The 14,214-nt window shown below is 37.0% G+C and overlaps 1 protein-coding gene across 2 annotated transcripts in view; it reads left to right on the top strand.

Moving 5' to 3' along the window:
• Nucleotides 1-14,214, top strand: part of PTPN2 (protein tyrosine phosphatase non-receptor type 2) — a 30,427-nt gene that overhangs the window by 10,032 nt on the left and 6,181 nt on the right. For both annotated transcript variants that reach the window (XM_041477624.1, XM_041477623.1), the window contains exons 3-8: nt 364-464; nt 1,099-1,197; nt 2,352-2,489; nt 9,036-9,245; nt 10,646-10,804; nt 13,225-13,415. In XM_041477624.1, coding sequence (XP_041333558.1) covers nt 364-464; nt 1,099-1,197; nt 2,352-2,489; nt 9,036-9,245; nt 10,646-10,804; nt 13,225-13,415 — 898 coding nt within the window. The remainder of the gene's footprint in view (nt 1-363; nt 465-1,098; nt 1,198-2,351; nt 2,490-9,035; nt 9,246-10,645; nt 10,805-13,224; nt 13,416-14,214) is intronic.

Here is a 14,214-nt window from a genome sequence, read left to right on the forward strand (position 1 = left end):
GTTGTATTAAGGAAATGTAACTGTTGAGGGATGATTGTGAGGACCTTTAGGCTTGTGTGGGAGGGTAATTTTGTTTTCTTGTTGTTTTTTTTTTTGAAAGAAAAATAGGTATTCCAGTTTTCTGAGCAGCTTCTATTAAATAGCTGTCTGAAATGACTCTGATGGAATGCCAGTGGGAGAATGGGACAGTTATCAAAGTTATTTGAGAAATTAGTTTCTCTTTTATTTGTAGTTTGCTGTTTGGGTCATACAGCAGAATTTAGTTCTGGTTGCTTGTAGACTAGTCCTAAACCAAACTTGCCTGTTAGAGAGTATTCATTGAGATGGATGCGTCATTAATTCTTAATTTTCTTTGAATTTTAGATGATCACAGTCGTGTAAAACTCCAGAACACTGAGAATGACTATATCAATGCCAGCCTAGTGGTCATAGAAGAAGCCCAGAGGTATTATATTTTAACACAGGTAAGCAGTACAATTACTGGCTTATTACAGGGATTGAGAATCTAGGGAGGGGGATTTGTACAGTTCTGATTCTGTTTGGATTGTTTCTCGTCTCCATGAATTAAAAGTATATCATTATTACATGAAGTACAGTATCTCAGTGTGATGTAGTTGCTAACAGATTATTTTATGTTTTAAGAAAAGCTAAAGGGGATATTGAAGTATGAGGAATTTACCGTATATGAAGCTTCTGAAATACTTCTTGCACTTTTCTTCAGTTCTTTTGTAAATATGTTGCAACAATACTTCTACCCCTTAAGCCATCTTGTACCTTCTGAGCGTGCCTGCAGTAGCTTTTCTTCTAACAGCACAACAATAGTGATGCTTAAACCAGAATAACCATTCCCCGAGTTCTTACTGTTTTCTTGTTTGGTTTTGTTTGGTATTTTTTTCCTTAAAAAAACCCCAGCCTTTTTAAGTCCTGGAATGATCTGTGGCTACTTTCTTGCCTGCCATTTCTATAATTCTATTAATAAGTTGTTTAAACTTATGGGGAAGACTCTTTCCTGTTTCCCACAGTGAACTGTTAACTGTGCTCAAACACTTGCTTTGCCTATACATTCTCATGCCTATTTTCGTATTTTTTACTACACAGGGTCCACTACCTAATACATGTTGCCATTTTTGGCTAATGGTATGGCAGCAAAAAACCAAAGCAGTTGTCATGTTGAACAGGATTGTGGAAAAAGAATCGGTAAGTGACATTAGGCATAAAGTTGTAAAATATGCCACACAATTTGAATATAGTTGTGCAATGTTTGATTGTTACATTCGAAGAACTAACAGATGTTCTCACTGATGTGCATTATAATGTGTATTTAATATGATAGTGAAGTGAGGGAGCTAAGACATACAGTTCAGTTTGGTGAAAAGAGCATCTAACAAATGTACATCCTGAGAGGTGAAAGTAGCATTCTGAGAAAGGATGTACAGACAGTGAGAAGTAGAGGCAGTGTAAGATGTTCCCAGGACAAAGTGGAAGGTGGGAAAAAAAGTATATTTAGATTAATTCTTCTAAATGTAATGGAGTAGTGTATCTGTTATATAGGGATGTTAGCTGTAACAACAAAGGCAGACTGGTGCCCAAGAACTGTTGTATTGTTCTAGTTATTTTTGATTCTTCAGAACCAGTGGCATATGTGCAGAATACACAGATCTTCTGTTATGATGTAGTTTTTCTGCTATGGTGCCTAAAAGCATTGCAGATTTTTGTTATAAATGCATGTCATTTGAGGTTTGTTTTTTATTCAATGCAGATTCATGAAAATATTTGGCTGGTCTGTTAAAAAGTCACCTATTTTTTTTTTGCAAAAATTTTCCTACAGAAGGTTTGAGTGCAGAGCAAGAGGAATACAAGACAAAGAATAGTTTTGCATTGGTTTGTTAGTTAATTCTTTTGTTTCACTAGAACCTTCCAGTATTCAGTAAGCCTGGGTAGAACTGGGTGTGATAGATGAGTTCTGTAAATGTGCAGGTGTGCAAGTCAGAAACAAAAGGGGGAAATGCTGAAATAGCTGAGCAGATATCTCAGTTCCCTGTAGAGAACTAGAGGGGGGAGAGGGAAGGCTTAAGACGTATCTCAAAGCTTGTTAGCCATGTGATGGAAGAAAGCATAAACACATCGAAATGGAATGCATAATAGCCACTGAAACAGTTGTAGTAACTTGGCTGTAAACATTATGGACTTCAGGAATTCCTCAAAGTGGGAGCAGGTATTTGAGTCTAGTATATTGAAAATGTGAACTCAGAATCTGCACGTGCAAAGCCTAAGATACTAGGATATTTAACAAGGATTTTCTTTTTTTTCTTTTCCCTTCTTTTTCTTTCTCTTTAAAAAAAAATCCTTAGGTGAAGTGTGCACAATACTGGCCAACAAAAGAAGAAGAAGTTATGACATTCAGTGAAACAGGTTTCTGTGTGAGACTAGTGTCTGAAGACGTCAAATCCTATTACACAGTACATCTACTGCAATTAGAAAATATCAACGTAAGCTTTTCTCAGTCTGTACAGCTCCTATTCATGGCCTTAAGTGTATCATGAGAACAACTTAGCATGATGTCACTTCAGGTTTGAGTGAGCTTTTACACTGGAAATTTTAATGCACTTTGCTTCTGAGAATGTTGAAGATGTTTGTGTGGAAATAAGCAAGTGATTTAGACCTCAGTCTATACATTAGGAGAGATAACATCTTTGGCATTTGTATACTTGTATTTTCCATTTAGCAGCACCTAGACATGCTGAATTCTAAATGATGGTAGTGGTAGTTCTAAGAGGAGCTGTAAGAATTAAAATAAGGGAGGAACACAAGAGTGGAAAATTCTGATTTCCTTTTAATATCAGATACCTGACTAATTACTGATTTTGTACTGGAACTTGAGTTTTCTATGTAATTTAGTCCAGCTGTCTTAAGTTTTTGGGGGGAGGAGTGATTACCACCTGTAGGTAGGTAACTTTGTCGCCTCTTGTTTACCTCCCCTTTTGCTCCAAAGGACCAATCACCCTTTTCTCTTAAAAAATTAAGCACTTTGACAATTTAACCAAGTTAAGCTCAAAAAAATTCTTCCTGGCCTGAGCTTGGGTTGGAATTTACTGCTTCTGTTTCAGAGTGGACGACAGGATTGAAGCGCTTGTCTGTTTGTTCCAGCTATGTCTTGTAAGATATTCTCTCTCCCTATAACTCTTGCCGTATTTTAATTGAAAGTGCTAGTGTGGCATGTTTTCAAGGTTGTCAGAGAACTTGGGAAAGGAGAGCTTGAAGATGTTCTGCATGTTGTTTTATACAACTATTCATATATTTGTTCCCAAATATTTGAATTTATAGTAACTGTTGATGGCATTATGAGATAATACTAGTTCATAACTTCCCTCATGTGATTAACATGATTGAACTTGGCATGTTGTTGCTTGGTCTTCTCCATGTTAGAAGAGCTTTATGAAATATTTGTCCTGCTGACCTTAAGAATTTCTCTTTGAGTAGTTTGTTTATTGACAGCAAAGGCAAAAGAAAGATGAGTAATGCCGGCTAGCTAGTGCCTGAAAAAGAACAACTCTGTCTTTTGGAAAGCTGATGCAAGTTTTCCTAACTACCAAAAAGGCATCTTCATGGAATTGTTTGGCAGATGTTGGCCCTTACTTTTAAACTTCCTATTTTCAAAGGATACGATTTTCTTTACATGTTTACGTTTGAACATAACATTAACTAGAAAATGCAGAAATGCCTCAAGGAACAGCACAAAGTATACTGTAGTAGACTTTTGAGTTGGAGCTATTGAGCACTTAAATTTCTAGGTTTGTTTTGGACCAGCAGTGCAGGCCTGTCAGCACTGTACAGAGTTTCTCGTGTGTCATTGTCCTGGCAAACCCAGGACAGTCGTATAAATCAGTTTCAGAAATACCAGTCTTTCTGTAATGAATTTTTATTTTATATCTGTAGTACTCTGGTAAGGCTCCGTCAATATTAACTCCAACGCATAATTTTTGTAAAAGAAGCAGAACATACTTGGTTACTCAAATGAAAAAAAGCTACATAGTTTCTAGTCTAACACTGTCAATATTATATGCAGCCCTTTGTAAGAATTTGATAATTATACCATAGAACTTGTGGGAACTGAGCATTCACAGTAACTTGAAATGTGAGCTTAGCTGTGTTTATGTAAGTTATTCTGCAGGGGCCTTTGGTGGAGGCAGTGTAAGACATTTAGCCACTCAATGCCTGGAATATAGGATGACTCATGAACAAAATAGACTCTGAATGCCAAGAATACTTAAAGTTTAGTATTTCCTTGAAAACAGAGAGAACCAAGGTCATCTTTATAATGCAAGCATTCTGAGCTCAATTAAGTTTGTCTTACTGCAGCAAATCTCTTTAAGACATAAACAAAATATGGGTATATGAAAAGTGTTTATGTTGTTACCAATGAAACAATCTCTGATTGGTTTTGTTGCTTGTGTTAAAGATTACTTAAAAATACAGGTGGGATTTGGGGCTGTTCTTTTTCAGGATTGTATCAGGGTATTTGTTAGTTTGATTTTTTTCTTATATATCTGTTCTATGAAAATTTTGGTCTTGAGGCTAGCACAGAGAAAATGGTGTTTATTGGTATTTTTCCAACCAACCAGTGCCTCTTGGAAAATAAAGGGAGAAGGAAGATACTGTGCTCATGTTAAAATTTTGTAATCATTGATGTGTGAAGCTGTTGAATGGCTATGATTTGAAGCAATGTCTCCCAGCTTATTGGAGAAGTGATAGCAAAGTGTATGAGAGCCTATTAAATATATAAAATAACCTTTGCAAAATGTTGCAGGAGAATTGTTAGATCTTAACATCTATCTTGGGAAAGACTCCACCTTGTGTTGAATATGCTTTTTTATATTATTTTTAATTGTTGCCTTTAGCTTTTTTATTCCTTAATGTCACAACTTTATGTATTGGTCTTTAGAGGAAGAAAATTTTGTTTTCAGTAATTTCTGGTGGGGCAACCCAGATATCCTGAGAAGGATACAATGTGACACATAACAAATGCTTTTAAGCAAAGCTACTGCACTGGTACAGGGGAATTGAGACAAACTTTGCAAGGGCAAATGAGCATCAGATCTTCAGGGAAGCCAGGGATTGCTTGGATAAGAAAACAGAGCAGTGAAATTTGAAATTGCAGAAGGAACCTTTCTGTGAACGTATCTGAGACTGGGTTTCTGGAAGTAAGAATACAGCAGTAGAAGGAGAGGTTTGCAAAGAAAATACTTGTTGATGGAGAAAGGACTAGGAGATACGAACTAAATTTGCTGTGACACTGGTGGTGTGATAGTTCAGAGTAAGTACCATTAATAAATCTGAAGTGGAATCTTGAGTCCTTCACAAATAGCAAATATTTGGAAAAACCCATTAGTAAAACAGATTCTCCACTTAGTACCAAGCTTCTGTGTGGCTGTGACTGTCAGATTAAGGTAATGCAAGGCTGCTCAGCAGCCCTCACTAGCTGATCCTGTGGATGAACCAGAATGTTTCTGATAATTATTTGGCCCCCTTGCCCTCAAGACCATTTTTATTTAAATTTTGGAAAACGTTTTGGCCATCATGAATGAGCAAACAGAGGAGGCTCTGGTAGAAGTTGATTTTGAATTTCAGTTTGTAGAATATTGCCATTATAGGATGCCTTTTCATTTTTATATGATCAAATTAGTTGTTCATGAACTTAAGCATGTACATTAAATATGGAACCACTGTAGGGTTGTAGGTGTTTTGTGTCTCCATATATTTGACCATTTCAGTAGCACTTTGATTATGGCTTTTATAAGCAATGTGTGAAGCTTGGCAGACCAGCATTGTTTTGTCCCCCCCTGTTTTACTTGACTCTGATGAAGGCACCAACTTAACCTTTGAGAATTTTTATAGTGTTTTATTTATGTTCAAACTCCAATGTGACCGAACAACCTGAAGTTACTCTACAAGATTTTTGCTCCTTTTTGTTTTGAGTGATTGGCTAGTCACTGCAAAAAGGTTATAGCAAGGCTTGTTTTGCTGGAAGTTAATCTAATGGGATGTTCCTTTTCTGCTCGAGTCCTCATGTGGATCTCTGTAACTTGGAGCTTGTTCTTCGATCATCTTTTGATTATACTGTTTATGTTTCCAGCAGTCAGTGCAGAGCTGTGCGGTGTGGTGTCTGCTTTACGAGTTCATCAGGTTTAGCTATCTTGGTTATTTATAGAAAGCTTATTCCAGTAAAACTTTCACAGTTAGAGTAATTTAAAAAACAAAATAGTCAAAATAGTAGTTTAAGTGCTGTCCCATGGTCATACAAGGATTTTTTTTTTTTTTTTTTTGGGTAGCTAGTTTTAGGGAATAAATGTTGGAAAATTGTATTGTGGTTACCATAGAACTAGCTGGTTTTCAGTTACCATGCAGAAATATATAATATTTCTATGTTATATCCCTTGTATATCACATATAAAATTTTATAGTGCTGCCTGAGTCTTGAAGCCCAGGGGTTTTTATTTGAAAAGATTAGCTAGTTTCCTGGTAACACTTCAAATTAAATTAGTTGTTATTTAAATTTGACTTTTTGTCCATCAACAGTTGTGAATCAAAAAGCCAGACCTCTTCTCGTAACAGTCCCACGTCACTTCATGTAAGTGCTGCATGGCTCAGTGACTGGGAGTTGTTTAAGAAAGGGTGGTACAGATCCTCACAAAGGCAGTGGTTCAGCTGTACAGCTTGGCTGCCAAGCACCACTTGAAAGAGCCATTCTGTTTAAGAGAGCAGTGTGGGAGGTTTGAAATACTCAAATGGGATTTGACTGTAGGATTAGAGACTGCGAATTCAAAGATGACCAGCTGGTTCCAGTACCTTGCAATGGGACTCTCGTAGAGACATGAAGAGGCTAGGTATTTCTAGAATGAGCTGAAGGGATGGAAAATCATGGGATGGATAAAGACTTCATACAAGAAAGGAACGAAAAATGTAGTTCTGAGGGTTAGAGCAGAGTTACGTGTACAACAGCGCTGTTTGATCTCTCTTTTAGAAGTTACTATTTCAGATTAGTGTATAAGTAGGGTGACACTTAGCCATACTTTGTTCTTTTTATAAGAAGAAGATGCCAGTGCTTGTTATGGGTGGGATTGGAGTAAAAAAACCCACACAAAAGAACCCCCCAACCAAACAAAAGCCCACACAAACAATTAGGAAGAAGATGCCAGTGCTTGTTATGGATGGGATTGGGGTAAAAAACCCCACACAAAAGAACCCCCCAACCAAACAAAAGCCCACACAAACAAACCCCACAGGTCACCTTTTTTGAGGTGACAAAAAAAAAGGCATATTTGCCTTCTTGAGGTGTAAGGGACGCTTTCATCTGGAATGCTCTTTCAGAACGTTGAAGAAGGGAGTATCAATTGCTACCTACAGAGACCATCTAGATTCAGAAGAAACAACTTTATGCATGTGCATTTAGTTTACCTCTCTATTTTTTTTCTTAGTTTTGTTTCGAAACTGATGAATTGTTTTCCTTAGAGGAAATTGCTTAAGTGCTTAAATTTCCAGATTTCTTATGAAAAATGTGCCTCCTTCATAATTTTTAAACAAACAGGTTGTTCAGTTCATTTGTGAGTTAACTTGCTGCTTGAAAAATGAGGTACAGAAGAGCAGTAGGAGAGCAAATGCAAACTCTTTAATGCTTTGCTCCAGGGAAGTCCTAGTATATTTATGCAATTTTGGGCTTGATACTCCTTTTTTCCCCTATGAAGTCTTAACATTAACTTGTTTTCCCAATATCGTAGATCACACTTTGTTGTCCTTGTTGAGCACCTAGCCAAAAGACAAAATATTTCTGGAAGATAGCTGTGCATCTTAGAGTGACTGGACTCATGTTAATATCTACTATTTTCTGTGAAAGTATTGGCAGTCTTGCAGTATTGGGCATTGAAGGCAAAAGACAATTTGAGAGACTTATTTTTGTTACTGCAGAAACTATGAAATGGATTCTTTTAATTTCATAAAGGAATTTCGTAAGTTGTCTCTCATAAGAAGTAGAAACAGACTGAGCAGATGAAGAACAGTAGAATTTATTTTATTTCATGGCTATATTTTACTGTTGCTGAAGAAGAAGAATAACTTTTCTGGAATACACTGATTTTAAATCCTTTTGTGTTCAAACTTTGCCCAAGTTTATGTAGGTGTCAGTCTATGTGGAAAATTAAATAACTGAAATAATAAATTATAACTTAAATTTAAACTGAATTAATAAATTTTAAAAAAATAACTGAACATTTATAAAATTCCTGAGCTACAATCAGAATCACCATGGCAAGGAGTGGCATTTAACAGTCTGAAGTGGGTTCTGTAAAAATGTGATCCAAATTTCATATACATACTGTCTTGCTGTCATTTCAGTATTTGCAGTTAGTTGGTTGTGTTGGGAGAGGAACTCTTAACAGAGTGCTTCTAAAGCAGCTGTATGATTTTGGAATCCTCCTTTTTTACTTAAAAAAGATAGAAGATGTCCAGCAGAAGTCTTGCTAGACATCCTTCTGTATGGGTTTTATAGCCTTTTCCAGGAAGGAACGCTTCCTGCTCCTCTCAGTAATGTGGTTAGTATAAAGGAGATGTAATACCTCTTGGCATTAAAACTTGCTTGAAGCAAGAATGCAGAGTGTGTACAATGCTGACATGGGTTTTTTCACTCATATTAATTCTAGCTGTCTAGTAACTGCTGCCAGAGATTGAACTGCATTATTGGTAGACAAACAAAGACATTTGGGAGTAAGTAGTAAAGCAAACCAAACAGAATGTTGGAAGTTTGAGAAGAAGGGAAAAACCCCGTGTGTGGTAATAATTACAAAGGAAAAAATTACCAACTCAGATAAAACTGCTTCAGCGTGCACTGTTGGTTGTCATCCAGCTTGAAGCAAGTTACTGGGTTGTTTGTCTTAATGGGAGGTTTAAAATAGAAAAGAGCTGTTGATTGAGATTGGGGAAATATGCGCTAACTGAGCCAAAGAGGAATGCTTTCTAGTTCTAGTGTTTGTTTTCACTTCTAGAGTGGTGAGTCCAGGATGATCTCTCATTTTCATTATACTACATGGCCAGACTTTGGAGTTCCTGAATCCCCAGCTTCATTCCTGAACTTCCTGTTTAAAGTCAGAGAATCTGGTTCACTGAGTCCCGAACACGGACCTGCAGTAGTTCACTGCAGTGCGGGAATAGGACGTTCCGGCACATTTTCATTAGTAGATACTTGTCTTGTTCTGGTAAGTGTTTGCATTTTCTCTGTCACCCCTTCCCGTGTCCTGACACCCTGCCAACCTTCCCAATATGGGTTTTTTGGTCAGAAGGCTTTAAAAACATTGAAGCTAATGACATTCCAGTGGAAACTTTAATTTAAGACATCATGGCTTTTTTTCTTCACATATTTTGATGGCAAAAACACAGCTCTTGAAATGCATTTGCAAATTCCTCTTGAAGTACCCCAGGACAATTATATATTCTCAAATCTTCCTGGAAAGTAAATTGTAAACATTCTTTTCCTTTTATGTAAGATGTGCTTAGAAAAGGTTGAGGATTGGTTGTATTTTCCATATGAAAAAAGCTTGTGAATATATATTGAGATGATTAAATCTGTAAGTCTTTTTCTCCAGGGCCCTTTTCTTATGCATGCAGGAAATTGTTATCTGAACTAGGACGACAACTCAAGCATGCTCCTAATTTTCCTGCAGTGTGTAATGGAAGGTGGTGCAGAATTTCTCCTGCTGTGCAGCCCTCTGGGTGGTGGGGCTTGGCAGCCAGTTCCAGTGCCACATGGATGTATAGATTGTTGCTTATAGTGAACTGCATATCTATAATTGCTCATGACATGAGTGAACCTTGAATGTTAAATAATATTTTAAATAAATAAAAATTTTTGTTGGACTGTAAAGTCCAGGCACAGAGTTTTCTCTTTGTGCTTGGTAATAGTGAAAAGGACAGCACAGGTTTAACTGAAATAGAATTTCAGTTGAATTACAAGAGACACATTTTCTGGTTTAGTTAGATCCTCTCAACTTACTTTTTTGGGGTTTTTTTTTTTTTTTTTTGGTTTTTTTTGCTTCAGTTTTTCTTTGGTTTTATGCATTTTGAAAAACATAGGGCTGTATTTTGATACAATTGTGCAATTGTACTTAAGAAACACCCTGTGAATGTAATGTGGGGATAGGCGTGTGCCTTGCTTGGGTTTGGGGTTCTGCTTTACATAAGGAAACTTCTGCCATAGTCAGTCAGTCTGAATTGCTGTTCTATTTGGAAGCAGTAGGAAGTACTGCTTTACAGCTCTGATTCTTATAGTCCTATTTCAAGGTCCAAATTCAAGCCTGAATAAAATTGAGCATATCTATATGTCTTAATTTTAAGACTTAATTTTAGGGTACTAATTTATTTGTTCAATACATGATCCTTGATTTGCTCATAGTAAGTTTTCATTAGATGGTTTGCATTTTTCCTTCAAAAACAAATTAGAAATCATTTGAGATGTTAATCTTCCTTATAACTAACAGAAGCATTGGCGCCCAAAGCATAATATGGAGAAATTAGTTTTTAGATTGAATTTTATGACTAATTTTTACTTGTAATTATTTTTTATATACCACTGACACTTTCAATGTGACTTGCTTTACAGATGGAGAAAAAAGACACATTTTCTGTAGATATTAAGAAGGTATTACTGGATATGAGGAAATATCGAATGGGACTTATTCAGACCCCTGATCAACTAAGATTTTCATATATGGCTGTAATAGAAGGAGCAAAATTTATAATGGGGGATTCAACTATACAGGTAATGTTTAGCTCCCTGTATTTGAACAGCAGATTGCAACAGTAGTAAAAAATAAGCTCCAGATTATTTTGAAACATGTAATTTTGTGAGATTTAAATTATTAACCTTTTTCAGTAGATGCCTAGGAGGTACGAAAGGGCATCTGTTCAGTGCTTTCTGTCAAACTAAACTTTTAACCCTGTGTATATGTCCCCTCTTAGATAAAATATTAAAATAATTTGTCTGTCCAAATGTTTAAAGAAAAAAAAATGGTTCAATTGATGCTTTCAATACTAAAAAGGGAAGATAATGCCCAGTATAACTTTGAAGATAGCAAGGATCTGTTTTAGAATCTCTTTGCTATTTTCCTAGCAGGTAAGTTGCCTGATGCTACAGATAATATGTATTGGTAAAGTTGCCTTGTTTCTTCATAGCCTTTAAAATTTGTGTTATAGTTAGTACAGTCTAGCCAAGTATAATGATTTTGGGTGCAAAGAGATTACCAAATCTCACTGTTTTATCAGTGCAGCTTGCAGACATAACAGCTTACAGCTTTGTTAAGTGGCTGGGCCTAGGTGGGAGGGAGAAGTGGGAGGAGAGGCTTTGAAACACATTTAATTCTGCTTTCCTATGCTAGGGCTCTTTTATTTCGTTGATTTCTTGAAATCACGAATAGAGCAGATAAGCTAAAACACATTTCCTTTCTTTACGGTATTGGTAGTGGTCTGATTCTTCTCTTTAACAAATGTTTCTTGACTTGCTGTATATAAATAAATAATTTTACACAACTGCTAATCAACACCTAGATAGTGTGCTGCTGGTTTGATACTTGTGTCATATGTCTAGAAGGCTTCATGATTCATCCTAATGCTAACAGCAGTTTAGTCTCTTCATTTTGTGGAAGCTGTTTCTGGTGGTATGAGGTATTGTGTCTAGTAATATTTTTCTGCTTTGCTTTTTTAAAATGAACAGCTCTGGTTCCAACACTTACCCGTCTAGATCACAAGATTTCTTACTTCTGGATATAAGGGAGCACTGTCAACTCAGAATACTGCTTGTCATGTTCAAGTGTGTTATTTATTCATAGTAAGAGGATGCCTAGGAGGGCACACTTTTCATTACTTTTCTTTTTCTTGTTACGATTCTTCAAATGATCTTCCTTAAATCAGTGGCTCCTGCAGTGCAAGGCATTTGTCCTGATGCTTCTCTCTTTAGGCCTTGGCATTATGTGCAGAAAATCAATTGGCAGTGCTCAAAAAAGCATATTTCTCTTTCAAGGTCAGCTGGGTAATTTTCATTCCATAAGGAATGGTTGACTCTTCAGAGTGTGAGAAGTATTCACTTCTCTCTGCTAGTTATGGAGAGGGCCTGAAGCTATTGAACGCCTATCTTGTTTAACATTAGCCAAACGTTCATCTCTGATGTCACCTTGGATTTTGGAAGGTAGTAAACTGTGCAAACACAACTTTGACTTTTAATGGAGGAGTCAGTTCATTGTTAAAACTCATTTTGCCAGCAGTCCATTTATAAGTAGCTGTTTTTTTATATCACTTTCTCAGTTTGATATTTAGTTTAGACCAGCAGTCTTGAGATCATTCCATGGACAGGAGTCTATTACTTGTTTTGAGAAGATTCAATTTTCAGTTCATCTGCTTTATCACAGACTTTTTTAAAAGTAACTGATTGTTTCCCTACAAGGTGTTCTATGAATCTATAGGCACTGGCTGATTTGTGTGAGAAAAGAAGTGATTGGTTTTTAGGGCTGATTCTTTTCCTTTCTGTGCACTTTCTAGGGTTCTTTCCTACATGAAATTTTGTTGTAGCAAGTCCTTCAAACTATTTATCATTAGGAAAGAGATCTAGCAAAACAGGTTTCCTTCCAATTTCATTTTTTCTTCCATCTCATTTCAGATTACTTCTCAAAATAAGGTGAATAACTGCTTTATGATGCAGTAGATCTCTGGGCTAATGGGCCACTACGTTAAACAGTAGGCCGTGACTCTGGCACAGATAAGTTAAATTTTCTTTGTTAAAGTTCTCTCTTTTTAGGCAGTTCTTGTATACAAGGTCCTGTTGTATTTTGAAGCCATAAAAGGTAAGAGCGCAGCATAGGCCTGTAGCAAGTAGAGGGAAATGGCAAGTGCTGGATTTTATAAGACAGGATGCTTCCTAATTGTGAAGCTGCTCTGGACAGTACAAACTCCGAAGGTAGAGGCCCCATGCCTTTGCAGTGGCACAGTCCTGGAAAAATAGAAAAAAGGATCATTGATGGTTCGAGAAGACACACCTTGACCTAACTTTATTTCTTCATCTAGCAATTTTTTTTCTTGATCTGGTAGTTGCTTTAATCTACTTCAGCGGCTGTTCTTTTGGAAGACGTCTTGGCAAGGGGGCCCTTTAATATTAGGGAAATGTTTGAAATGTGTTCTCCTTGTTTTCAGAAACGGTGGAAGGAGCTCTCTAAGGAGGACCAAGCGCCAAGTTCCGAGCAGTCTCCTCCACACCCAACCAAACTAACCACAGAGAAGTACAATGGGAACAGCATAGGCCTGGAGAACAATGATCAGATGGAGAAAATTAACACTGACCTGCCCACTAAGGTTCAAGATATCACAGATGGGAACATTGAAAAGTAGGCAAGATAAAGAAACTTTTAAAAGGCAGATACACTCTCTCAAAAGGCTGAATTATTAGGCTACTTTTCTTTTTGTAAAAACATTCAAGATCTTTCTGCAGTAGCAAGAGGGAACAGGTGGTATTTGACTGTCTTATTTAATGATTTTAAAAATGCCACCTCAGTGATTCCTTGTGATACGGTTTTACTGTTCAGAAGTCAAGAGAAGAAAAGCAAGTGTCTAACTGAAGCAGCTAGACATCACACTTTGAAAGCATTTTCTTTACAGATTGTCAGTGAACTCCACTGTGAAGTGTGAGGTCCTAAAATTGTCCAGCATACTTTCATACTGATTTTTAAGTGAAATGCTAACTTACATTTCAAAAATTACATGGTTCCTCAGAAACACAAAAGTTTTATCACGTACCACTTGTGTGTAGTGTTTGAAATTGTATAATTGGAGCAATGTATTACCCTCTGTTCATGTTAAATCTACCTGCTGTGAGTAGGTTCCTGTGGTTTAGCTGTGTCAGGTGAATATGCCTTTCTCTCAGGAGTCTTGAGGCCTCAGCTGGGAGGCGTGGTGTCACTTGGGTCTTCTCACGTGTGGGCTGCCAGGTGTTGATCCATAGCCAGAGATCCAGAAACTGGGCCAGGGCTGTGCCAAACTGAGCCATGTGGTGCACCGAAGAAGTCAGGGTCTGTCCCAAAGGGCTGCAGCCTGAGACGAGACACAGCGGTTCAATGTAGATAGGCATTTGGCTGGCTCACCAAATGCCCCCATGAATTTCTTTATGTGTTTTCATGAGTGTTTTGA

This window comes from Pyrgilauda ruficollis, unplaced genomic scaffold (assembly GCF_017590135.1).
Source record: "Pyrgilauda ruficollis isolate IOZ18807 unplaced genomic scaffold, ASM1759013v1 scaffold41, whole genome shotgun sequence".
In the NCBI taxonomy this organism is placed as follows: Eukaryota; Metazoa; Chordata; class Aves; order Passeriformes; family Passeridae; genus Pyrgilauda; species Pyrgilauda ruficollis.